This window comes from Dermochelys coriacea, chromosome 24 (genome assembly GCF_009764565.3).
Source record: "Dermochelys coriacea isolate rDerCor1 chromosome 24, rDerCor1.pri.v4, whole genome shotgun sequence".
Taxonomy (NCBI): domain Eukaryota; kingdom Metazoa; phylum Chordata; order Testudines; family Dermochelyidae; genus Dermochelys; species Dermochelys coriacea.
In genome coordinates, this window is record NC_050091.1 from 6,050,376 (window position 1) to 6,076,882 (window position 26,507).

The following is a 26,507-nucleotide window of genomic DNA, read 5'->3' on the forward strand; positions in this document are numbered from 1 at the left end:
GTGTGCAGTTCTGGTCACCCAATTCTCTTTTGAGATAGGTACAGAGAAGGGCAACGAAAATGATTATGGGGATGGAACAGCTTCCACAGGAGAGATTAAGAAGACTGATTGTTCAGCTTAGAAAGGAGATGACTGAGGGGGGACATGATAGAGGTCTATAAAATTATGAAGGGTGTGGGGAAAGTGACTAGGGAAGTGTTATTTATCCTTTCACGTAACACAAGAGCTATGAATCACCCAATGAGATTAATAGGCAGCAGGTTTAAAACAAACAGAAGGAAGTACTACTTCACGCTGTCAACCTGTGGAATTCGTTGCAGGGGGATGTTGTGAAGATTGAAAGCGTAACTTGGTTCCAAAAAGAATTAGCTAAATGTATTGAGGACAGGTCCATCAATGGCTATTAGCCAAGATGGTCAGAGATTCAACTTCATTCTCCAGGTGTCCCTAAACCTCTGACTGCCAGAAGCTGGGAGTGGATGACAGGGGATGGATCACTTGATAATTGCCCTGTTCCGTTCATTCCCTCTGATACGTCTAGCACTGGTCATTGTCGGAAGACAATATAGTGAGCTAGATGGACCATGGCCTTCCTTATGTTCTTATGCAAGAGGTTGACAGCCCTCCACACTGTCAGCTTTTTGGGTCAGGAGGACCATCTTTTTGGTTCTGTTCGTAGAGTGCCAAGCACAACTAGGGCTCTCCTGCAATACCAATAAATAATCACACACACAGGCCGTTTGGTTTGTGTAGTTGCAAAATTGCATCCCTGAGATCTGGTTTTAGCAATCCAAGAAAGAAGCAGACAAAACAGCCACAACTGCTGCTCAGCTGTTATTAGTTGAACTTTTCTTTTTATTGATCAGTGAAATCTATGGTAGCATAAATGAAAGTATACCATGTAATAAGACTGGTTACAAAGCGCCATCTAGTGTTCATTACAGCAGTGCATTTAAACTAGAGTAAAAATTTGCCAACCCAATATTTAAATTAAATTAAAAAAAAAGTTTATCAATAAGCAATTGAAGAATTAATTCAGGTCACTTATGACTAATGAAAACCAGCCTGTGCGCTAAACCCTTCTATGGAGATTCTCCAGACCTGCTAATCACATCCATGGCTCTAAAAATTGGTCTTTAAAATCAAATGATGCAGCAGATCTTGTAGAATTAAAGTCTAGTAGGTGAAATACTATAATGACATATCCTATGGTGCCTTCCCTGCAACAGAGCTGGAGTGTAAAACAAAGGTGTAGGACAGTTAAAATGCTCTTTAATGGTTCATTAAATATTTTAACCTATAAAAAAGCCTCTAGTGTATCTCTCAGGAGCCAGGACAGTGCAGAATAAGAGGCTGCCCGGGACTATCCAGGTCCCAATGGCAAGCAACGTTTCTTCCAACTGCACCACTAAGTGCACTTGTTTTAAGACCAAATCAAATGGCATCCTCCCCTTTTCCCATCTCTTATGCAAGTTCTCCAGGAGCCTGTTCTGCCTCTGGTGCGTGCGCGTTGTCCTCACTAGTCTCCATGGGAATCCTGCCAGGCCAGCAGACACGGAAAAGCCCCCTCCTGTTTGGTTCTTGGAAGGGTGGAGCATTTGGTGCTCATTTTAAAACAAAGGTGCTTTGGAGTCCACACTGCTGCTCTTCTTCCCTCCCGCCCTCCCAACTCACTCCCGTCTCCTTAAAAAAAAAAATAAAGTACCGTAAATACTCAGCCCCACTACAGGAAGATTAATGCTGCATGGGCAATCGATTCAGTATGTTTATGCAAAGGAAAACTGACTGTTAATACTGTCTTAATAAATATAAAATGTATATTTAATCATCCCTTTTTTAAAACACACACACACACACACACACACACACACACACACACCACAAGGAAACAAATGACCTGAAAAAATCCTAGCAGCTCTACAGAAATTCAATAGATACCTTTCTAGTCAATTCATTATGACATATTAAGGCGGGAAAGCTTTGGAATCAGTTATGCTCAGGGTAATAGTTGAAACTCTGTAGTTTATAGAAAAAATACTCTTCAAATTTTTTTTTAATTGGAAACTTAACTTTGTTTGAAGTTCAAATTTTTCTTTTTTGATTAAAAAAAGCTATGAACTATACCTAAACTGCAATAAAAAAATGGCAGACAAGCAAATGCCAGAAACTGACCACGAGGGTAAGATCCTACAGAAACTTCTGTCTAATAACGGACGACACACAGCAGCAGCCGCCTGTGGTCAGGGCCCCATCCTGCAGTCTCAGCTCCCAGGGTAGTTAAGGGGAGTTCTTCTTGTGCAAAAATTGCAGAGCTGGGTTAAATGGGAGAACAAATGTTTGAGGAAACTTGCCCTTCACCTGCTAAACTTCCACTGTCTCTTTGCCAAACTACTGAGCAATCGGATCCTGGCATATGAGAGTCTGACTTTGTGTGTTTCTCTTTCACGCTTTCAGACTCCTATCCACTATGTACAGGTTTACATTCACACCATAGTACAGCAAGCTGGGTTCAAACAGTCTTCGGAGAGAAAGGACAATACAGTCAAACTTCATTAATAAGAATATACTGTCAGTGAGCGCTGCCACTAGAGAATTAAAGCACCCAGCTAAGCTGTTTTTAAAGAGAATAAAGTAAGAGCAGTGAATCTTTGTAGCAAAAACTCAAGAGATTTCAAATGAATTCCTTTTAGAAGAGTGAATTGATTCAGTGTTTGTAACTTGCATCTTCCTAGCTAGTCTATTATTTTTAACTAGTATTACGTGTGGATGTCAGCTTACAAAATAAGCGAAGCTGCCCTGAAACCGGTTGGTTAATTTCAATTTACTCTGTACAGCTAAGATTTTCTAAAGCAACTAGTGGTTTTGGATCTCAAGCCTTGGGGGCCCAACTTCAGATACCTTAGAGGGGTCTGACTGAGAAAGTGCTTCTGAGAACGAGGCCTTGGCTGGGTGCCCAAAAATCACTAGGCACTTTTGAAAAACCTTGGCTTACATCACCCTCATGAAGCATGCTGCAGACTCATTTACCTGACAGCAGGGAGAACAGTCATTGTTCTTTCATCAGTTTGGTCTGGATGGAACAATGCTGATAGCATACTGGAATCAGCCCAGAACGGGAGACAGATCCCCTTTTAGAAAAGGAAATAAGTCCGAAGGCTGATATTTTATCAGCGTAGCAAATATGGAGCTGTTGTTTTGGTTCCTGGGAAAGAAAAACAGCCAGGAAACACAATGAGAATATAACACTCAAACTAAACACCTGGGGCATTATTCTGTTACACTCAGACTTGGATCTACCACTCTGGCAGTATAAAGTGGTATCTGTCAATTATAGTTACCGTACTTGTGGGACCCTTTACACTGCCACAGCTGTGTACAGGGGCTTCTGATTGTCTAAACACAAAGCAGCACCAGTTTAATTAAAGGTGTGATTTAAAATCAATTTAGTGAAACCAGTGGAAGAGGCCGAGTGGACACTCATGTCACTAGTCACCTGACTTCTAGCTTCAGTCAATTAGAAAGAAGTTTAAGCTAAACAGAAATAAGGCATTCCAGCCAAAATAATATCCACAGGGGGTTAGCACCATTTTAAATAAAACCTTATCTACGCAAGAAAGTTACACTGGTTTAATAAATCAGTTAAGTTACGCCAGTGCAAACTCCTTTTGTGGACACTTCTTTTGGTTTAAGAGCAGCTTCTTTTGGTTTAGCTTAAGTTGATTCCTAATGGGAAAAGAGTCTGTCCATTTTAAAAGCACACCTTTAGTTAAACTGGTACAACTTTTCCCTATAGACAAGGCATCAGTCATTTAAAAACACACTTGCATTAAACTGGTGCAATTTGAGTGTTCAGACACAGCCTGGGTAAAAGAGAATAAGGCCCGAAGGTCATTTTCCAGTACAAGTATACTTTCACTTTCTTTGCTGAGCCTTCCCTCCCCCAAGTTAAGGACAATGGGCAGACTTAAAATGGAAAATTGCATAGTTATGCCTTCTTAAACGAAAAGGGAATGTTGTAAAGCTTTTAATTTATCATTACGATTCAAATTTTATTTCAAATGTTTACTCCTGCTCTGTACAAAACTGGAATGAGGACTGCTCCAGTTTGGGGTCTATCTTTACAAATGTCTGTGCAAACACTGCAGTGCTAAAGTTCTGCCTACCCGCAAAATAACGTGGACATAAAGGTCCCGTCCACACTAATGCTGCAGGGGACTCAGGGAGGGAAAGTTGTGGACCACGTAATAAAAGTGTGTTTAAAATTATGTAATAGCTATGCTGTACTTATTACAGTTCCTTTAGCCCGGTTATCAAAAAAATATCTTTATTACCCATTGTTCAAATGTCAGCTATGGCTCAACAAAACAGAGCCAAATTAACGCTATTCAGCACAACAGAGGTAGTATGGAAATAATTTGCTCAAATAGAAAAAATCAAGTTAGAGAGAGAGAGAGAGAGAGAGAGAGAGAGAGTGCATGTGTGTAAAAATAGCAGCAAACTGGTATAGATTTAGTTTCCAGTGCTGCAGGGTGCTTGATGCATCCTTTCCACTTCTACTTCTCCGCACTGATGGTTATTGCTCGGTGGAGACACCGACTTCATTTTCTTATTGATTCTTACTAAGTAGGTTTGACTGTATCCCTAACAGAATCATTTTGCACAGTACTTCTGTAAGAAAATGCAAACACTCGGTATTGCAGCCCTCCCACCCCCACAAAAAGTTTAAAAATAAAATTTAAAAAAATATAGTCAAGCCCATCTAACGGGTAGAGCCCTGAGCCTGCTGGTAAGAGGCACGCTCAGAAGACATAGGATGGAGATGGGTCTGGAGGTGAGGGCCCCCTTCAGAGCCACTACACTGAAACCGTCCAGTTCCAACTTTAAATTCTTTTCAGTACCAGCAAAGCATAAAAACAATGTTAAAATCTCTTGTTAAAAAGGTCCATGATATTTAAACTAAAATTGCTGGGCTGTTTTGCTAACTCCTCTGAAAAGCTATTTTAAATTAGTTTAAGTTGGAATCCAACTAAAAAGGACACAGTCACGGTATTCTCCACGTGCCTTCACTTAAAGCTTTGGTCTTGTTGATTTGATCATTTTAAGAACCTGGTGTCTTATTCCCTGCTTCACCATGTGCTCTGACTCAAGCATGCCTCCTACAGGGGCTTGCTAATCTTAGTCACCCTTTGCCAGAAGAAACCGGTGATAGCATCCCCCTCTCTCCTGGAAGGAAAGTTTTGTTCTCCCCCGCTCTATTTAAATGGATCACCACTAGAACACTGGAGTGGAATCACATCTGTTACCCCAGCTAGCCATCCCCACCCTCCTATGAAGAGGGAGAGAGGAGCATGGAAAATTATTGCATTCCCCATACTTCATGGGTCCAAATGTCAGCGCTAGCCAGACTCTTCAGAACCTATGTATTAGTGCTTCTCGTTCCCTTTCTTTGCGTTTCAGTTCCTCTTTGTAACAGCAGGAGCAGAAATTCCCAGTTTCTGGATGCCCGTAAAAACTGCAGTTCGGCTGCTTGCATTTCGTCTGCTGAACGTTATAAAGTATTCGGCTTTTGCTTTTGTCCCCGTTTGCTCCCTTTTGCAAGCTGTCCTGCTCTAGGGATTCCCTGTAGCCATTGCTGTGGGGGGGCACGCAGGAAGGGCCGTCGCACTCGACCGGGTAATTTGGGGGTACATCCATCTCTGTTGGGGAGAACCGTCCCAGGTGGGAAGGGCTAGTTTGGTATGGGTGAGGCCGCCCCTGAGTGCAATGTCTGGGTAAGGTAGCATAGGGAGGAAGGCTGCTGCAGGACCCACCTGCTACCTGCCTCCTGGTATCTTGATAGCTGGGGGGATGTGCGCCTTCTACACAGTTGACCACAGCAGGCCGGGGAATGGTAAAGACCCCTGAGTAGCTGGAAGGAAAAGCTGTCATTTTAGCTCCTATGACATGCTCCGAGGTCTGAATGCTGTAACTAGGAGGCAACTGGGGGTAGGATGGATTCAGTAGCACATCCTCGCTTTTGTGAAGATTAGCCTCTGGCTCCAGCTTCTTGGCAGCAGTGCCGTTCGCAAAGGCCTTCTTCTCTACCTCCTTTTGCTTCTGCTCAGCCAAGAAGCGCTCCTCGGCATCAGAAAGGTACCTCTGGATCATCTCTTCCTGGTACTGGTGCCGGTTGCTGGTCTTGAGGTGGCCAGCGAAGATAAACTTCCGCTCGCCCTGCATGGCGGCTCGCAGGATGCTCAGGCTAAGCTTCACGTCGTTGCTGTATTTATAGGGATCCGACTGCTTCTCTGTGCTCACTTGGCCTGGGCAGGTTTTCTCAGCAGAGGCTGACAAATCCCCTTGGGAAGTTTCTTCTTTGCTGCCTTTCCTCGTCTTTAAAGATCCTTTCTTCTTCTTCTCCAAGGTTTCCCCCTGCCCATTGCTCACTCCTCCTTTGACAGTTTTACTGTGCATCAAGCCACCCATGTTCTTTTTTAGCTTACTTCCCAAAGTCTTGCCAAAGCTGCCCAGCTTATTAGCAACCGAGTCGGCCCGTTTCTTCTCTTTTTCCTTGTCTTTGTCCTTCTCTCGGTCTCTCTTTGGCTTCTCTTTCTCCTTGTCTTTGCTGCTCTTACTGCCACCATTGCTGGTGGTACTACTGCAGACAGATTCCTTGTCTGACTCCCCAGATTCCGCAGCTGAGCGGGCATCATCTCCAGCGGAAGCAGTAGGGGATTCTGGCTGGGCTAGAGGGGCCTAAGAAGAAAGAAAGCAGCCATCAGAGAAAGTCACTTAGTTCAGCAGTTGCAGTCTTCTGGCCAAATTCTGAGCGGCTGCAGCACACAGGTGCTCACTAGAAAGGCCTAAACACGCACCAGGGGGAGCCTTTTCCACACCAATGCTGGCTCTCCAAAAAGCCGCAGACAGGCTACTCCGTGACAGGAGCTGCAGAGGAGCAGGCTGAGCCACAAGGCTGCACGTACATCATGGTCTAGTCCATAGCACGCCCCCACTCAGTTAAAATACATCCCGAAAATTACATTTACAAATTAGGCTCTGCAGATGCATCAACTTAGTGCAAGATTTAAATGGGGGAAAGCAAGACCTTAACTAGAGATGTGCTCTACTAGGATGACCTATCCCCTTCTGGCCAGCTACAAAAGCTATTCTGGATGCATTCTGGAAACAGCCCTTATAAGGTCTCCACAAAGGATAAATGCAGAAATGTATGCAGCCCATCTAATAAAACAATCCAGGAGTATAGTGGGGTGGTGGTGTGTTTGTACGGGATACAGGGGCAGCCGTTTGGATTCTGGAAGTAGTAACCACAATCAAGAAGACACCACAATAAAATGGTAGCTATTGCTCAAGCTCAGAGCTGTGGCCCATTTCACTAGGGGCATTTACTTGTAATGACCTGGGGCCCATCATGGCAGGCAAGGATTTAGAGAGGATATAGGCTCACAAGTATTGTGGACAATCTATGTGAGGGGGGGGGGGGAGAAGAAATGGTGGGGAGGGACAGAAGGAGAACTGTTACTTTTAAATGCAGTCATTTGAGCTTTTTCCTTACACACCACACCTTGGCAGCATCTTGTTCTTGGAAATGATCCAAGCTTGAAATTTAACAATTCACACGGAATTTGGAAGAGTCATTCCAGGTCCTGAATTATACCAACCTCACAACTTCCTTTAAAAAAATAAATATATATTTATGAACCTGGAAGAATCTAAGCCATGTTTTCACTGTTAATACAGCTGCCATGAGTTGGCGATACGACAGCATAGGGAGTTTTGGGAATATGCTGAAGCATTCAGAACCCTACATATGACCCCTTAAGGTTTAAGACCCTGAAGTTATAGCTGAATCGCCTTAATATCTTGATTCACTTTCTGGTTGCTGTAAAGCAAGTGTCCAGACCCCGCAGTGTACAGAGCATCTCAGGTGGTGTAGTGCAGTAAGTTGAACTGGTGGCTCTGTGTATTTTGAGCTTTAACATTTAATGTAAACTATTACTAAAGTGTGCACAGAATCTAAGAGATACATTTGAATGGCATTTCTCTGCTCTTTCTGATCAAAACAATGACATCCAGGCCTTCTAATGGCAGGTTAAAGAAATGTACAAGAACAAAAGCAAAAGTCCACCCCCTATCTAGTCCTCTGTGGGAAGGAAGCATCACTGTGTTCAAAGGAATAAAATATTTCCTGTTTCCTTACCTGCATTTCACACGGCAAGGTGATCCACTTAACATTCATGTAACTGTGCAGCAAATGTAGTTTTGCTTCCAACGATAATGTCACACTAAAAAAAAAAAAGATATGAAACAAAGTACCAATCCAGGACCTTTTTAGTAACTGTGGTTCTATTTTCCATATATAGAGATTTAATTACACTTTAATTGCCTTTTCTTCTATTAAAAATTCCTTGCTAATTTTTATAATCTAATAACTGGATAAAAGATATCTTGGAGTGATACCTGTACTTTTTATATGAATTTCCTCCTTATACGACTAGCATTTATGTAAAAAGTTAATGGGACAAATCAGCTTAATTTAAGCCCCATATTTAGGATTTGTGTAAAAGGAATTTCTGAAAAACACTTCTGTTCACACTAGTGTTGTAAAAGTTATTTCACTTAAGTTTTTAAATTCAGATTCTTCTGCAGTTCCGGAAACTTGGACAAAACTAGTGCATAAGAACCAGAAAGGAAAACTGACCACACACTACAAACTTTACTTTTTATCAGCAGTTTTATCAACGAAACAAGGCAGCAATTTTCTCGTCTCTTTAAAGATAAATGTATCTTTAGAAATCATTTAAATTTTTCCAATTTTATATAACATGAAGCAAACAAATTCTACATATTCTTTTCATAAAAGAAAATAGTTGAATATTGGCCACAATTATCTCAGTTAACTGAAGCTGAAAAAATGAAGTGGTCACATACATTTGCTGATTTCTATCTTGTCAGTGTCCCTTTAAGAGGTAGCAGCAATACAAGAGAAATCTGAGCATCATCCAGCACTAACTCAACCTTAGAAGCACGCAGACATATCATGACTCTGTTCCTGCCTACACAGAAAGGGGAGTTATGTTGTTCTTTGGCATACCAGGGGATAAATTCCTATGAAATTAACAAATCACCTAAGAGATCCTGAGGAAGCAGGGATCAGGTTACAACAAACATGCACACGCAAAGTCAAAGAACAAATACATCATGCCTTCAATTATTCAGGAGAGCTCTATCTTTTAACTGGCTGAAGTTTGTGAGACTGTAAAATGTTAAGACTTGACCACACTTAAAAGAGTCTTAAAGAGCAAAAGGTTAGTTAATTTTGTCCAGTAGAGGGCCCTTTAAAAATAAACCCATTTGAAGTTCTGGAACTGAATAAAATAAGGCTTATTTAATCCTGTGCAAGAATAGACAAAAGACTGAGCTGCAGAAAGTTAACTAGTGCCATTGAGTTTTCTGTAAGCTTCCAAGGTCCTCAACGAGATTTAGTATCAGAAAACTGTTTTGTACTGTAATTATGTAAAATTAAGTGACTGCATGTGAAATGTGGCCAAATTCAAAAATATTTTTCTGTATTAATTTGGCATACAGGATTATTTTTGTAATAATGTTAAAAGGCCAGTCATTTGTACACTTATTCCTGAAGCAGGTACCACAGAAAAAAATCTAAATACATATAAATACAAATAAGCGTTTCCCTCCACAAAAATATGACTGATTTCATCAAAAGCCATTTTTTCACAAAAATGTCTATTTGGTCAAAAAGTAATTGGCCCTTGAAAATACAATGCTAAAAAGTTTTCTACCAGCTCTAGATTGATAACTTCAGAGAGGTTACTTGTTCCATATAATATAGTACCTACATAAACCTGCACCTACCTTAAGTACTTTGATCTTAAATACTTCTGCCCACACAGTCCTATGGCCTTACAATAATTGATAGCATTTGAAAAAAGGGCTACTACATCTCTATTGATGATTTTCACACACCAAGCACAAGTTTGAAACAAGATGCTAGTAATTAAAGTTTCAGTTATTAGCTGGGGGATACTAAGTGACAGAGCAGCTGCAATCAGGGAGTTTAACTTCCAGCTGAGAACTCACCTTGCTAGTTTGACATTATCAGTGTCATCTCTGTCCCACTCCCATTCTTTCCCAGGATCCACAGCGAAGTGCACGGGAAGCAGTTTGTGTTCAGAGTCAGTCAGAGGGATCACTGCTGCAATGGAAAGAGGAATGACAGCTTGTTTAGGGCCTGAAGGGACAAGGCCTGGGCAACAAGGTGGAAATGGACAGAGGTAATGGGGAGCGGAAATGGCAAATCACAGTTTACTATTTCTACAGGGCATCGTTTTCTTAGGAAAGCAAATACAGTGTTAGTGAAAAGCTTTGGAGGGTGAAACCAAATGTTTATCTACAGATTAGGTATGGCATGGGCAAATTAAGTTTCCTTCATATCACCCAGCGCTCCAGTTGTCCAAACCCTATCCTGGGAGCATCACCCTTAGCAGTCAGAGTGATTCAGTGTCTCTCTGGCTCAGCCTTTGACTGACACTACTGAGAAGGGTGTCAATTTTGAGGGTGGCTTGGGTAATGGCAAAACATGCCCACAGTCTGGGACCTACAGCGTCTCTTAGACTAGCCACCAGGCAGCTTTATTGCTCATGACTTAAAGTCACCAGTCTTGTTCTATAAATAGAGATTCTGTTTTTTCGGGGTTTATAATTTAATTTGGGGATGGTGGGGGGGTGTTTTAAGCAATTTTTGAGTTCTATATGTAGAGGTCTACAAATTATTTTTTCCCCAGGGCTCTCTTTGTATATACTGTACTGAGTAATCTGTTTGCAACATTCCATATAGTGTGCTTTCACGTAGTACTATTTCAAACAGTACCTCACTAAAAACGCACTAGGGAACCTTTAACACACACCAGCAGAGTCTATATGGACCTATTAACAAGCGATACAGTAGTGCTCTTTAGAAATCACCCCCACCCCATAGTCCACATGACTGTTCCATGAAGACAAGCCTTTTGACACACGTAACCATTTCTGGAGTTTTTCTTGTGTCTACTGGATTAAAAAAAGACTTTGTATTGGGGGCATCCATTGGTGAAAACCAAAAATCAGAAGCCCTATAAAGGTACCTTGATTTTTTATGGGTTCCTTCTGCTCCATGGATACTAGTGCAGAAAAATGGGCTTGATCATATGCCAATACCAAAGGAGAGCGATGACATTTGTTGGCTGGAACCTCCAGGGGCAGATAGATGCCTCCAAACGGTATAGGGGCAAATGCTGAAAAGAATTTATAGTGCGTTATTTTTCAGAATAGGTTATTAAGAACCATTTGTATTGAAACCTCTGACAGACTGAGCCAACTTGTTTCACCTTCACATTAGATCTGTCTATCTAAATTATTTTAATCAGGGAGGAGGTAACAGACAACACCAGAAAGGATAAAAAACAATCAGAGGTGCACAGTTGCGGAATTAAATTCATCTACGCACCCTTCTTTTCTCCTCCACAAATACCCAAAACTTACACAAACACACAAGATCAGTAATTGATTCATCTTTTCTGACAGGAAATGAAAAAGTCTGCTAGTGGAAAATTATGTTCATGGGGAGTGGAATTTCCCTTCTGCACATTAATACATGGGGGCAAATTTGGAAAAAAACATCACGTACATGCTGTCTCAATGCCTTCTTTGAGACCTCATATTATAAGGTGTTCATTATAAGGTATGGACTTAGAGCTTCCATCGGAACCAAGCTGGTTCACTGCAGCAGCTCTGCATAACCCAGAGCCAGTGCAATGCATCTTTTCTCCTTGTCAATTTAGAGGCACAAAAAGCCCCTGTGGAACTGAGTGAAAGGCAGAAGGAAGCATTCCACTAAATTGCACCACATAAATTTGAATGAATAAAAGCAGCCTGGAGTGGAGCGAAGGGGACCGCAGATCTGGGGGACTTACCTTCTCCTCCAGAGTCTCGCAGCATAGTGTCTGCCACTACTACAATAGGCCTCTTTAGCACATGGGCAAGAACAAAGACATGGAACTCCTCCAGGCTCTCGTACACTGGCTCTTCAGAGCTGTCAACACTTTGGAAATAATGGAGAAATGTGATCAGCCCTTCACCTCTTGCACCTTTAAATCACTTGCTTTACAAACAGACTCTGAACAAAGTTTATATAAAGCATCCGCATAGCTCATATTAATATCAGATCAGAAATGGGTGCAAGCAGGGACTAAACCAATTTGAATTTTGGGCCAGTATGGATCCCAATCCAAACGACGTGACAATGACTCATCTCCAATAATACTAAGACGTTGCACTTTTAAAGGGTCTTTCATCCTAAGGATCTCAAAAGGTGGCTATTATTCCTATTTTTCAGATGGGAAATGGGGGCAGACAGCCAATCCCTAAACCATTTAGAGGGCTGTAGTTCTGATGAACTTCCCTGCCACATAGAGCATCAACACATCTGGTGCTGCAGTGCTCTTTCTGAAGCACCAGTGTTCCAATGCAGAAGAAAGCTGGGACAAGGTTAAACAAACACGAGTTGTAAGACAACAAGATCCCTCTAAAGTAGAGACACGCCTCCTTAAATGTTGTCCAATGCTCTGTGTGTACTGTGAAGAGAAAGTGTGCTCCAACATCAGAACATAACAAGGATTTCATGGTAGCCTTTGTAGAGACATTAATCCTTAGGAATACAAATACATAGAAGATTAAATTTTTTTCCTCCTCTTTGTTAAACTTGATATGTGGCTATTTTTTCTTTAGCCTCTGTCATTTGGCTGAGAGGTCAGACAATAAATGAGAATTGTACAAACACTAGAGGGCATCAGCTAATTCATCTGGACCTTACTCATGAGTGAGGATAAATATTTAAGATTTAGGGCTCACCTACATAAACAACTCGTTCACGGCAAGCTGGAGCGTGAATCTACCTGCACTAGCCTGCCGCAGGCTGTGCAGACCCTGCTGATGTGCATTAACGCACCGTAGATTCATACTCCAGCTTGCTGCAACCTAAATGTTTGTACAGACAAGCCCTTCGCTAGTATTTGTGAGTAAGTTTTAATGAGACAAAACACTGGCTCGAACCAGAGTACACAGAGAGGTACTGCTGGCAGTAGCACTGAAGAGGTTCCCCAACATGGATCATTGTGATCGGCCCTACATATACACAACATAAAAAGATGACTCCTTGCCCCAAAAGTTCACCGTTTAAGTAGGGATGCGCCTACAGCACCTTCTGGTCCGAGTTCCCTGAGCTCCCCACAAGTAATTACTGCAAGTCACACACCAATGGTGTCCAGTGAGTTTTACGAGACCATTAAACTATTTTGTTTTTGAACTGAGGGCATCTCAGTGGGAAAGAAAGAAAGGGGGAAAAAATAAAATAAAATAAAAAAGACTACTGAATTATCTGACTGGGCCGCCAAACCCCTGTGGCATCTGGCATCTTTACAGGTGTCTTCTACCTACCCTCCACAGCTGCCGCTGTTTGTACCATAATGCATGCGGGGCTCACTGGATGCAAGCTTGATTAGTTCATTCCATTCCTTTTGCCACTCCTCTTCTGTGTAAACAAGGCCAGACTAAACAAAAAACAAAAAACCCACACAGAATAAGGGTTTACCAACTTGCTGAAGCAAGCTGCTTTAATTTGCCCCAGCATCAATTTCCTCTACAGAATTTTGCAAAAGCTGCCAATATATTTCATGCAAAAGAGTGTACGGTGATATGATCTGGATGTCTACCAAGTAACCAGAACATACAATAATAGGGTTAGATTCAGAATCTACAGTTCATGTGAAAAATACATTTCTGATGCACTGGAAATATGAACAAATATTTAAAGCTAGAGAATTGGACTAAACTTAAATATCCCAATATTACACTGAAGGCATCTTGATTCTAAGCTTTACGGATTGCATAACCTATTGATGAGAGAAGGTAGCAGAAAATTATAATTGGATTAGCAGACATCCAGGTTTTGCTTTAGAAAGCAATTCATCTTCCCTTCCTACCGAATAAGCCAGCAGCAAAGTGTCCAGAAAGATCCCACATAAGGGCAGATTTTCAGCTGTTACTGATTCTTCGAGTTGTTACAATCAAACTGAGTTTACATTTTCAGTCTTTCATTTTAGTCTGCACACAGTACTTTAGTGCTTTCATTTATTCATTTCATTTCAGTTATGAGCACAGATTGATCTCACATGATGTACTGCACGATTCTGAAATATCTATATTACAGCGGTACCCAGGGGTCTTTCAAAATAGATTAGTGCCCTAGTGGGCTGAGCACTACCAAAAAAACAAAACAAAACAAAAAAAAAAAGACACACACACACGAAAGCACAATCCTTGCCCTGAAAAGCTGATAATCCAAAAAGATTATTGGCGAGTGGCATTACACAAGTGCCACCTTTACTATGTTTTCATTAGCTGTGGTCTTCAGAATTATATCATTCAGTAAGTTATATTTTGGGAATAAGGAATCTTCAACCTGCCCTCTTGGCTGAAGCTGGTAGGTTGCTATGTTAACGCCCAACATGCCCACAAAGAGGGACAATTTAAGGTAAAAAGAACCAGAAACCATCACATTGCCCTAAAAGAACAAAAACAAAAAAAGAAGTCAGACTGATTTTGAAGTTAGACTACACAAGATGTTATGCCAAACTTACTAAATCAGATTTCAGAAATCTGATTTCCCAGGACTGGAATGGGGGATTGCATGGGAGCCTGGTGTACTCACATCTCTCTGCCGTCTTGTGCTCCAGAATCCGAGCTTCAGTTTTAGAAAATTAAATCACTAGTATTATGAAATCATTCAAAATGTGAACCAAGAGTAACCAACGCAGCAGCGTCTGCCCCTGCTGGTCTCAGGGAGGCGTTAACTCAGAAGTATAATGATATAATTTAATCAACATTGTTAAGTATTTCACAGTTGATCTAAGTATGTAAACAGAGGAAGAGGATTACATTGTGCAGATCTACACAGTTCACTATGCATCTACAATGTAGATCTCATTACAGCGAGCTTATTTTGAGGAGGAGGGGGGAGCTTGCACCACTAACCTTTTTCAATCCAAACCCCAATTTACAAGTCAACAGTTCAACTGCACCTTTAATATTTCAAACTGGATGCTCCACTTCCACCGAAATGAAGTCATTCCACTCAGATACCAATGCTATTTTAGTGTCTTACTCTACACCCAAAGAATGTTTGTGCTCATTGGATAACATGCTTCCCCAATTCAACCAGGGCTCTTACCCATGAACAGAAGAACTGGTGGCAGCCAGTCACCAGGTGAACAATCAGACAGATCTTCCAAACAAAAGGACTAGCACAAGCCTGCCTTTCATAACATTAAAGGTCCTTAAAGCACACAGGATAATTGTGCTTTATTTGCAGGCTACAGCTGGAGACAGCACTCAGACGTCACAGACTGAGGAGGTGCTGAAACCTGCGCTTTTAACATTAATGATGAAAAGTCAATTTGGTTTTTTAAATATTCAGTTTTAACAAGGATGGCTCTCTCTAAAGTGGGAAATATTAAAGTCTTATTTACTAATTACGTTTTAAAAAAAATCAAACAGCTCTAAGGAAAACTTACAGTGTTCTTTAGACCCTACACGCAATGGTATTCTATCTAGCTACTCAAGGACATCTGGTAACTTTCCACCCTGACAAACATATGTCCTTGCTTTCTGGGGCTAGTGTCACAACTGGAATGGTCTTTTAATGTGGTGAGTGTGCAAATTTCCTTTTTTGGTGGTGAAGTCCACACAGCGCTCAGACTGAGAAGTGTCTCTCTGATCTTATCGCAAGAGAAGCCTACACAGGCTATGATGCATTTCTTTTCTCTGAAAAAACAGTTTTGTTGGTAGTGACAGGATATGATCCCTAAGTAGGCACAGTAGGAATGGCTGTGGCAAATCATAATGTAACAATACGGGAAAGTATGAGCTTTCAGCCACGTTGTATTATCCCATTTACACTGGATCTCACTTGGGAACCTAACACATCAGGAACACACGCCAATATTGCTAACACAGCTATAAGCCAACAGAACGTCCTTACCATAGGAAAATAATTTCTTCTAAAGTTTCACAACCGTACTTCAAATGGATGGCTACTTCCCTTCAGAGTGAGCCAATTCACTGTACATTATGGATTTGCCCCAAATTCACATTAAATTTTTAAAAAGCACAGCTTTTACCAGAAGAGGAAGCAGTTCCCAGAGCCATCTAAAATTGTGCCTGGACATACCTCCTCAGAGTCACAACTAAGAGTTCAATCTTAATTCCTTCTCCTCCTACCTCTTTGTTCTGCTGTGTTTGCTGCCACCGCCACCTCCGCTTGAGAGCTTCCCTTTCCACACCTTTATCCATTAAGGTATAAAGCGATTTGCGAAGCATGAGATCTCTATCGTGGAAACCCCACATGCCTACATGGTGGGGAGGGAGAGGGGAGAAAAAGAAAAGTATTAATAGCCGCTGGCCTTTCTCCAGCCTCTGCCCTCTGAAGATTTGTCACACTAAAGCCTTACAACAGCCCTGTGAAGTAGGGAAGTGCGTAGAACCTGAGAGTTACGAACACCTCGGGACTGGAGGTTGTTCGTAACTCTGAACAAAACATTACGGTTGTTCTTTCAAAAGTTCACATCTGAACATTGACTGAATACAGCTTTGAAACTTTATTATGCAGAAGAAAAATGCTGCTTTTAACTATCTTAATTTAAATGAAACTAGCACAGAAACAGTTTCCTTACCTTGTCAAATCTTTTTTTTAATTTTCCGTTTTAGTGATTTACGTTTAACATAGTACTGTACTGCATTTGCTTTTTTGTTTTGTTTTTTGGGGTGTCTGCTGCTGCCTGATTGCGTATTTCAGTTTCCAAAGGAGGTGTGTGGTTGACTATTGAGTTCGTAACTCTGGTGTTCGTAACACTGAAGTTCTACTGTATCCCTATTTTACAGATGGGGAAACCAAGGCAGGTAGATAAAGTGACTTGCCTAAGGACATCAAGAGTTAGTGACAAAGTTAGGAATGGAACCCAGGAATCCTGACCCCAAGCCCCTAGCTTATCCACAAGACAAACAGCTGTATAGCATTTTTCTGCAGCACAGAAATGTGGAAGTTCGAGTTAAAGTAGCCACTTTTAATTTAAAATACCAAAAAACCCATCAATTGTAGTAAAGTACTGTGTCCATAAATTACTCGACATCAATCAGGGGATCAGGATAACATCTATTTGCATGAGGCAGACTGGCTTCACTACTTATGAATGGCACCAGTCTCATGTAGAAAAGAAGTACTTGTGGCACCTTAGAGACTAACAAATTTATTTGAGCATAAGCTTTCGTGAGCTACAGCTCACTTCATCGGACACATTTGTTAGTCTCTAAGATGCCACAAGTACTCCTTTTCTTTTTGCGAATACAGACTAACATGGCTGCTACTCTGAAAGTCTCATGTAGGAAATACTCAGCTTCTGTTGACTTAACCTCAGACTATTATAGCAACGCTGAGAAGATTAGATCACTGGGGACTAAAATCTGGGCTTCTAAAATGGTCCCAGGCCAGGAGGCAGCATCTCTATACTAAATGTGTGTGGGGAAAGAATGCGAGGTTCTGCTACTTTAAATTCCCTTTGCAGATACGAGTAAGCTTTGCCGAGGGAAGGGTAGAGACAAGTATCATTTTCATGATATCATGCTTCTGATATCTTAGGTGTTTATCTGGCCTCCATCACAGGAGAATCTGAGTACCTCACAATCTTTAATGTCTTTATCCTCACAGCATTCTTGCTATTAGCTTTATCTTGGAGATGGAGAACTGAGGCACTGTGAGACTACATGAGCTGCCCAGGGCCACACAGGAAGTCTGGGGCAGAGCAGGACTTGAACCTGGATCTCCAAAGGCACAGCCTAGGTCCCTATACCACTAGACTATCCTTTTCTCTCTGAATTAAATGGTTTAAAAACCGGAGGATAAGCTATCCTAAAACAGAAGAGGGTCCTGTTTATCTCAAGCAGCTCCCAGAAACAGCGGCATGTCCCCTGTCCAGCTCCTATGCGGAGGCATGGCCAGGTAGTTCTGGGCACTGCCCTGTCCGCAGGTGCCACCCCTGCAGCTCCCATTGGCCGCAATTCCTGGCCAATGGGAGCTGTGGGTGGGAGGTGCTTGGGGCAGGGGCAGCATGTGGAGTCCCTTGGCTGCTCCTACATGTAGGAGCTGGAGGGGGGACATGCCACTGCTTCTGGGAGCCGCACGGAGCTGGCCAAACTCCCAACCCTGCTCCCCAGCTGGAGCTCGAGGGCCAGATTAGACACCCGAGCCATAGTTTGCCCACCCCTGTTCTAAACAGTGTTAAGGATATTCATTTACTACCAAAAAACCACTTTCATAGTGGGAGAACATATTTACCCTTCACACATTTTGTTTAGAAATCCATGTCTAAAAATAAAGACATTGGGGTGGGGAGAATCAGAGGTTTTAAAATAATGGGACTAGGATAAAAATGGGGAAATGCTACATGCTTCACGTTAAAAAAAAAAACAACAACCCAGAAATAATCCTTCTCAAGTAGGGATGTGGGCACTATAGGAACTTTTTACTCCCTTCTGCTCTCAGTTCAGTCTTTCATGGAAAGACCAGTTCAGCTGCATCTTTCATGGAAACTTCCCCACAGCTGCATATCTACCTCATTACTCTGAGGATACAAATCCTTCACGGGGAGGGGGGGGGGGGGAGAAGACAATTAAAAATGAAAGACAGGCTTGGTCCTTTCAGGCTGATGCAAGCCAACGCTGCTGAGGAAAGAATAAAGCTCTTCTAGGGATGGGTTCAGAAAAAGGCAGACAGGTGCACAAACCAGAATTCACTGCCCCATTCTAGGTTATTCTGGACTATGTAGGTTTTCAAGAAGGGAACAACACACACACACACACACACACACTTACTTACATAGGGCCTTTCAAACTTTAGTTCTTGTCACCCTTCTGTGAAGCAGATGGAAAATGGAGGCACAGAGAGGTGAAGGGATGTGCCCAAACCTACAAATCTAGGAATAGAAGTCAAGTTCCTGACTAACTCTTGTACTTAGATCATCTCCCTCTCTGAAATGTAGCAAATTTTATTTCCCTTCCTTAATGACCCTCCCTTTATTTCCTTTATAACATACTATGTTATTAAGGGAGGAGGCAAAAATCGAGTGAGTGGTTGGAAGTTGTGCCTGCAAAACTTCTCTGGATCTGTTGATACTCAAGTGTCAAAACCTGATCAGTCACGACTGTTATTCACTTCACCATGAATTCCTTTGAGGTCTTACCGAGGGAGGCAGCATGAAGCAGGCAGTTTCCGTCGCCTGTCGTCGCCAAAGGAAGTAGCCTTTGGCAGCTGGGATCAACGTTAGCCCACCAGTTCAGGCGACCTGTGGAAATATTGCAGAGTCCCCCACTGTAAGCTCATACTTGACACAGGAAGAGCAATCGTTGTCTTTGCCTGTTCAAAGGCGAAAGGTGGAACGGATTGTAGCTTGGCCTGTCTCCGAGCACCCGGCAAACAGGAATAAGCAGTTATGTATACTTTCCAGTGGGGAAGGCAGAGGGGAACAAACATATTTCATTGCATTTTCTGACAGATGACCCTTCCTCCCCCCCCCATCTGTTTTTCAGCAGAGAACAAATCTCTCTGAAGAAAAAAATAAGGAAGGAACTCAAAGTATAAAGTAAACAGTCAGAGAAACCCACTTACAGTAGTAGCTGAACAAATAAGGCAAAGCGCTACTTTGGTTCAGTTGATACCAATCAATCTGAGCCAGAAGGATGCGGAACTCAAGTTATGCCTAAATAGATCGAGGTGGCCCATACGGCCGGCTGTGTCGGCTTTTGAATGAGACATTAGTATTCTCTCTGGCTGGGTCTGATGAGGTCCCTTGTGGGAGTTAAAGATTCCTATAGCACTTTAAACAAAAATAGCAATTGGTGTCTCCAGTATCAGAGAAACGTCCCTGGCTACTCTGGAAAGCCAAGCCCTACCATCTGTAAACATATGAAAGGTGTAGAAGGGAGGAATAAGAGTTGCTGTAAGCGACAAGTACGTTAGGCTACACTGACGGGAGATAATAGGGGAAAGTACAGGGATGGTGGGGTTTATCGTCTTTTCCGGAAGGTGAACGGACAACCGACTAGTCTACTAACATGCACGCCAAGCAAATCCATTCTGCAAGACACTCAAACATCTACAGTGTCTTTCATCAGATGTCAAGGTTCTTTACAAGCTTTAATACAGTACATTAAAATCATACAACACCCATGTGAGGTAGATTACGAGATCGGCCCCATTTTACAGCTGAGGACACAGGCAGAGAGGGTGAAGTGACTTATTTGAGGTCACATGAACTAAGGGGCAGAGCTGGAAACGGAATCCGGGAAGCCTGGCTCCCAGTCCTGTGCTTTAGCCTTTAGCAATTTTTCTGCCGATGTTGAACTGCAAAATGCTATTTTTAGTTTCTCCTGGTGGTTTCATCATTCATATCTTAAGCATGCAGACGTATACCGTACAATGTTCTTTTTCTCTGCTCACCAGTTCAGGAACAGTGCTTGGGAAAAATTAAATTGATCTCACCAACTAAGCAGCTTTGAAAGTCTTTCCCCACATGATTTTAGCAACCAATATTTGAACTGTCAGATTAGTGCTTTAAACAGTTTAAAAACTGAGAATCCGAGCTCTCAGGTCATATAAAGCATTTTAATCACTGCAACTCAAGATATGGCCTCTCGGATCATCTGAAAAGCAAACTGACTTTGAAAAATTAATATTAAGAATTGTGGTCATGTGTAGTGTAACTGGAAGAAGTTGAATCTTTGTTTCTACCAAGAAAACAAAGTTAGTTCACAGTAGTATCCAGCAAAGACAAATCTACAGAAATGTTCCAAGCCACCTTTAAGCAAGATTCGGCTTTAAACCATGTCCTCTAAACAACGTGTTCCCCCAACTCCCAATGACCACTGTTAACTTGTCCACAACAGACCAATTGAATGTCAATCAGCAGGCAATAGGCTGGCATGTCTCTATTCATACTCCAAATAAGTTGAATCAGCATGTGAACCCGTCTTTAGAAAAACCAGGTCTCTTCTCAGCATTACAATTTAGCTTTCTAGTCTATAGAGTCAGTGAAGGAGTCTCTGCTAGGTATTAGATACAGACAGTATTTAAAAGTTAGGAACACACATTTCTTGCATGCATCCAATGAAGTGAGCTGTAGCTCACGAAAGCTTATGCTTAAATAAATTTGTTAGTTTCTAAGGTACCACAAGTCGTCGTCCTCTTTTTACATTTCTTGTGATTTTTCTTTGCAGGCTCACCAATAGATGCAGAAGAACTAAATTAAGGAAGTTTTAAACACCACAAAGGGATAAACAGAGAAAGCACAAAATGGAGCACAAACTGCAATCTGATGCCAGAAATTTCTTTTCCTGGGACTAGAAAAGGAATCCACGCTAGATGAAATGGTTTAGTACACAACCTCTCAAGACAATGGCTCCACTAAGAAAAGCATGCTATTTTCAGTCAATATAGCTTCTGGCACAGCAAAGTCACAACCCTTCGCCAGGTGGAATGGTGCCAGAAGAGTAAATTGAGAAACAAAACAGCTTCTGACAAAAGCTAAACAAAATTTAACACCACTGTAGTGACTCTTAAGTCTTTTGTCCACTTCACATGTTTTCCTGGGAATTTGTTCTCATTTCAGCTGCTAAACTTTAACATATACAAGGAAATTAACTTTCCTGGCTTTTAACTGTAACTCTGGTTAGTGTTTGAATAGATTGTGCAGTCTGGTTGAAACTACAGCAAACAGAATTATCGGACACAGATGAACACGATTTGTTGGGGTAGAGTCAACATGGCTTTTGTAAAGGGAAATCATGACTCAACAATCTATTAAAAAAGAAAAGGAGTACTTGTGGCACCTTAGAGACTAACAAATTTATTAGAGCATAAGCTTTCATGAGCTACAGCTCACTTCATCGGATGCATTACACGAAAGCTTATGCTCTAATAAATTTGTTAGTCTCTAAGGTGCCACAAGTACTCCTTTTCTTTTTGCGAATACAGACTAACACGGCTGCTACTCTGAAAACAATCTATTAGAATTCTTTGAGGATGTCAACAAGCATGTTGACTGGGGAGGACAGTGGATATAATGTAGCTGGACTTTCAGAAAGCCTTCAACAAGCTCCCGCACCAAAAGCTCGTAAGCAAAGTAAGCAGTCATTGGATAAAAGGAAAGGTCCTCTCATGGATCAATAACTGGTTAAAAGACTGGAAACAAAGGGTAGGAATAAATGATCAGTTTTCCCACAGTGGAGAGAGGTAAATAGCAGGGTCCTCCAGAGATCTGTACTGGGCCAGTGTTATTCAACATATTCATATATGATCTGGAAAAGGGGGTAAACAGTGAGGTGGCAAAATCTGCAGATGATACAAAAATAACTCAAGAGTTAACTCCAAAGCTGACTACGAGGAGTTACAAAAGGATCTTACAAAACTGGGTGACTAGGCAACAAAACGGCAGATGAAATTCAATGTTGATAAATGCAACTCTACATACAAAATGATGGTTAAATTAGCTGTTATAACTCAAGAAAGATCTTGGAGTCATTGTGGAGAGTTCTCTGAAACATCCGCTCAATGTGCAGCAACGATCAAAAAAAGCTAACGGAATGTTAGAAAGGAATAGATAAGACGATAGAAAATAATGCTGCTATACAATTACATTGTATGCCCACACCTTGAATATTGCATGATGTTCTGGTCACCACAAAAGGAAGTATTTCTTCACACAAAGCACAGTCAAGCTGTGGAACACATTGTCAGGAGATGTTGTGAAGGTCAAAAATATAACTTGGTTCAGAAAAGAATTAGGTAAGTTGATTCTTGGCTATTAGCCAAGATGGTCAGGGAGAAACCCCATGCTCTGGGTGTCCCTAAACTTCTGACAGCCAGAAGCTGGAATGGGAAGACTGAAGATCATCAATGATTGCCCTGTTCTGTTCATTCCCTCTGAAGCATCTGGCCCTGGTGACTGCCGGAAGACAGGATTGTGGGCTAGATGGACCATTGGTCTGACCCACTATGGCCATTCTTACGATCTTAGTATTTGTATTACAGTAGCACTTACAGGCTCCAACTGAGATCAGGGCCCTCTTGTCCTAAAGTGTGGTACATACACATTGTAAGGAGAGTCCCTATCCCAAATCTAAATAGACCAGGTAAAGCAGGTTTGGGCAAACTATGGCCCAGTAGCTGCATCTGGCCCTCCAGACGCTTTAATCCAGCCCTCAAGCTCCCACCGGGGAGTGGGGGTCCGGGGTTTTCCCTGATACGCGCGGCTCCTGGAAGCAGCCGCATGCCCCCCTCCAGCTCCTATGCGTAGGGGCAGCCGGGGGCTCCACATACTGCCCCTGCCCCAAGCGCCGCCAATGGGAGCTGCAGGGGTGACACCTGTGGACAGGGCAGCGTGCAGAGCTGCCCGGCTGTGCCTCAGCATAGGAGCCAGAGTGGGGACATGCCGCTGCTTCTGGGAGCTGCTTGAGGTAAGCACTGCCTAGAGCCTACCCCCCTCCCATGCTCCAGCCCTGATCCCCCTCCTGCCCTCCGAACCCCTCATTCCTAGCCTGGAGCACCCTCCTCCACCCCCAACTCTCCAGCACCCACTCCCCAAGGCAGAGCCTGTACCCCGTCCCGCAATTTCATGGCCCACCATACAATTTCCATACCCGGATGTGGCCCTTGGGCCACAAAGTTTGCCCACCCCAGAGATAAAGAAAGGGTGGGGAGGAAAGAAAGACATTGCCACTTCCAATTTACAGATGAGGAGCTGAGCAACAGAGAAATCAACGGAGTGGCTCAAAGTCCACAGAATCTGTAGCGGAGCCAGGGACTGAATGCAGCACTCCAGTCCCACTTCCTTAGCCACAAAACCATCCTTTCTCTGTAAGAAGAGCACACAGTAACTACCATGAGTTACTTGTCCTCTTGCATCTCAGACTGATGTGATTGATTTAACATCAAACACCCACCACCACACTGCTCATTTACTGCTGAGCACATTTTTTCCCTCCTACTGAGTCACTGAGCATTGGGTGTGCTGGAAAGAATCAAAATGTAAAGTAGGTTAAGAGAGCAAAGAAATGAATAAAGAGGACAGCTTGAAAAGTGCAATTAAGAGAACTGGTGTCTATACTGAGCTGAGTTCTTTTAAATATTAATCATAGCTTCTGCTTTCATAGTTCTTGATTATATATTAAATATATTAGTTAACTCACCCACTGATTCTCCTAATCAAAGCTAAGAGAGCCCACACAAAACGGATTGACAGTCTGAACATTTTTACCTTTGAAAGTTGACAGCTATGATGAGAGCCTATTCCAATGTACTGATGCATTTACAATTAGCTCGCTCCTTGAACACAGGGCTTTTTCAGCCTTTCAGAAAGTTATGTGAATTTAAGGCTCATATAAGGTGCTGAGTGACAGCCCCAGAGACACAAGTCCTGTATCTACAGAAAATGTACAGTAGAGGCAATGATGTAGTACAAACTTCACCCGCAACTTGACCAATGTGGCTTAACACTGGAGGAACCATCTCAATGGGGTTAATTCCATGTCAGGGCCAATTCAATCACTGGTCTCTCCACTAAGAATGCCAACAGAGGGTCCAATTAGCACAAAAGGCAGTTGGGGATGGAGGAGTGGGGTTTGCAGCGTGAGCAGCTGACCAGCAAAAACTGGAGAGGCCATTATATATTACAAATTCCTTGAGTGATCCAATCCCCAGAGAGCCATTAGAAACCCTTTTGAAACAGTACTGAACTAGCAATGAATCTGACTTAACTGTGAACCTACCTCCTGTAATAGCCAGTCTAGCCAACAACATATTAGCTAGAATATTTGCAGAACCTCTGAAAGCTGAAAATGCATGATACGTAGTGCTTTGGAGGATGGCTTGGAGAAGCATGTATGCATTTTTTGTATATTAAACCTAAGCAAAAGGTAACATCCTGATAGAAAGTGATCTTTATTAAGGCCAGTGGAAGTCTTGTATTGATTTCTCTTATCACCCATTAACAAATGGGAGGTTTCTATTCTGAGCATATCTCATCTGGTTTGCCATTCACTCACTGACTTCATCAGTAGGGTAAATTGCACTCATCGACAGGACATGCTCAGTTCTAAAATCATACAGCAATTTCTAATAGTCTGCCTACAGTTGGCAATTCACAGCTGTATTACCGTAATTTATAAATAGAAGAAAGCAGAAGTTCTCTTGCCAATATGCGGTGGGGCTTTTTACTCAGCACTGCTTAACTGATCTCTAGGGAGGACTGATGGTCATGTGATTAAGGCACAAGTCTGGAAGACAGAAGATCTTGAGCCTATTCCCTGCTTTTCCACAGTTTTCTATGCGACCTTGAGCAAGTAACTTCACCTCCAGCTGCAAAGGAAGGAATATACTTCCTTACCTCCAAGGTGTGTACTAAGACTCGGTACATTGGCATTTATGAAGCACTTCAGGATGCTCAGCAGGAAGAATATTAAAAGGCCCAATTCGCAGGCCTGGTCTACACTAGGAAATTAGCTCGGTATAACTACATCGCTCATGGGTGTGAAAATCCACACGCCCTGAACAACAGAGTTAAACCAACCTTACTCCCCCAGGGTAGACAGTGCTGTCGATGGACAAGTTCTCCTGTTGACCTAGCTTTTGCCTCTCGGGGAGGTGTATTACCTACACCAGAGGTCCCCAAACTGTGGGGTGCACCCCTGTGGGGGGGCATGAAGGAAAATACAGGGGGACACAGTGGGCCCAGGCCAGCACCCATGGGGTCAGGGAGGGAGCACCACCCAGCCCCACCCCCAGCCTCAATTCCCATCCCTGCGCCTGGCCCCGTCCCCAGCCTTGGTGAAGTTCTGCACCTGGCCAGGGCCCAACTGCTGGGTCCCACCACAGCCTGGCTGCAGCTCCATTCCTGGCCTCACTCCGACCCCCAGCCTCAGCCCCTGGCTGCAGCTCCATTCCCGGCCCCAGACCTACCCTCAGCTGCAACCCCTTTATCCTGTCCGTGTCCCCTCCCCTGCCGGAGCCATGGCGCCGCTCCTGGCCTTGGTGGAGTGGGAAGGCGAGGACAGGGTTGGGATGCATGACCCTCCAAAGTTCGGGGACCACTGACCTACACCACTGGGAGAACCCCTCCCATTAGCATTGGTAGCGTCTTCACTACAGTGCCGCATTGTTTTAAGTCTAGACAAGCCCTCAGTTACAATAAGGCCTGTTTTCACTATTCTGGCAGCGTAATGAAGCTTTAAAATGGTGTAAATTACACTGCCCTTTTACACAACCAGTAGAGCAAAGGGTCCTTTATGTAACTGAGAATTAGACCTTAAACTTACGTCATCCACTAAGGATACTGTACACTAAACTCATAA

At 42.7% G+C, this 26,507-nt stretch overlaps 1 protein-coding gene across 2 annotated transcripts in view; it reads right to left on the bottom strand.

Annotated features, from left to right (window-relative positions):
* Positions 1 to 837: 837 nt before the first annotated feature.
* The window catches only part of OTUD7B (OTU deubiquitinase 7B), a 67,987-nt gene continuing 42,317 nt past the window's right edge, over positions 838 to 26,507 (bottom strand). For both annotated transcript variants that reach the window (XM_043502187.1, XM_038382533.2), the window contains 8 exons: positions 19,346 to 19,447; positions 16,332 to 16,459; positions 13,491 to 13,603; positions 11,969 to 12,096; positions 11,141 to 11,290; positions 10,099 to 10,213; positions 8,198 to 8,282; positions 838 to 6,735 (listed from right to left, as the gene is read on the bottom strand). In XM_043502187.1, the coding sequence (XP_043358122.1) occupies positions 5,410 to 6,735; positions 8,198 to 8,282; positions 10,099 to 10,213; positions 11,141 to 11,290; positions 11,969 to 12,096; positions 13,491 to 13,603; positions 16,332 to 16,459; positions 19,346 to 19,447 (2,147 nt within the window). In that variant the 3' untranslated portion in view covers positions 838 to 5,409. The remainder of the gene's footprint in view (positions 6,736 to 8,197; positions 8,283 to 10,098; positions 10,214 to 11,140; positions 11,291 to 11,968; positions 12,097 to 13,490; positions 13,604 to 16,331; positions 16,460 to 19,345; positions 19,448 to 26,507) is intronic.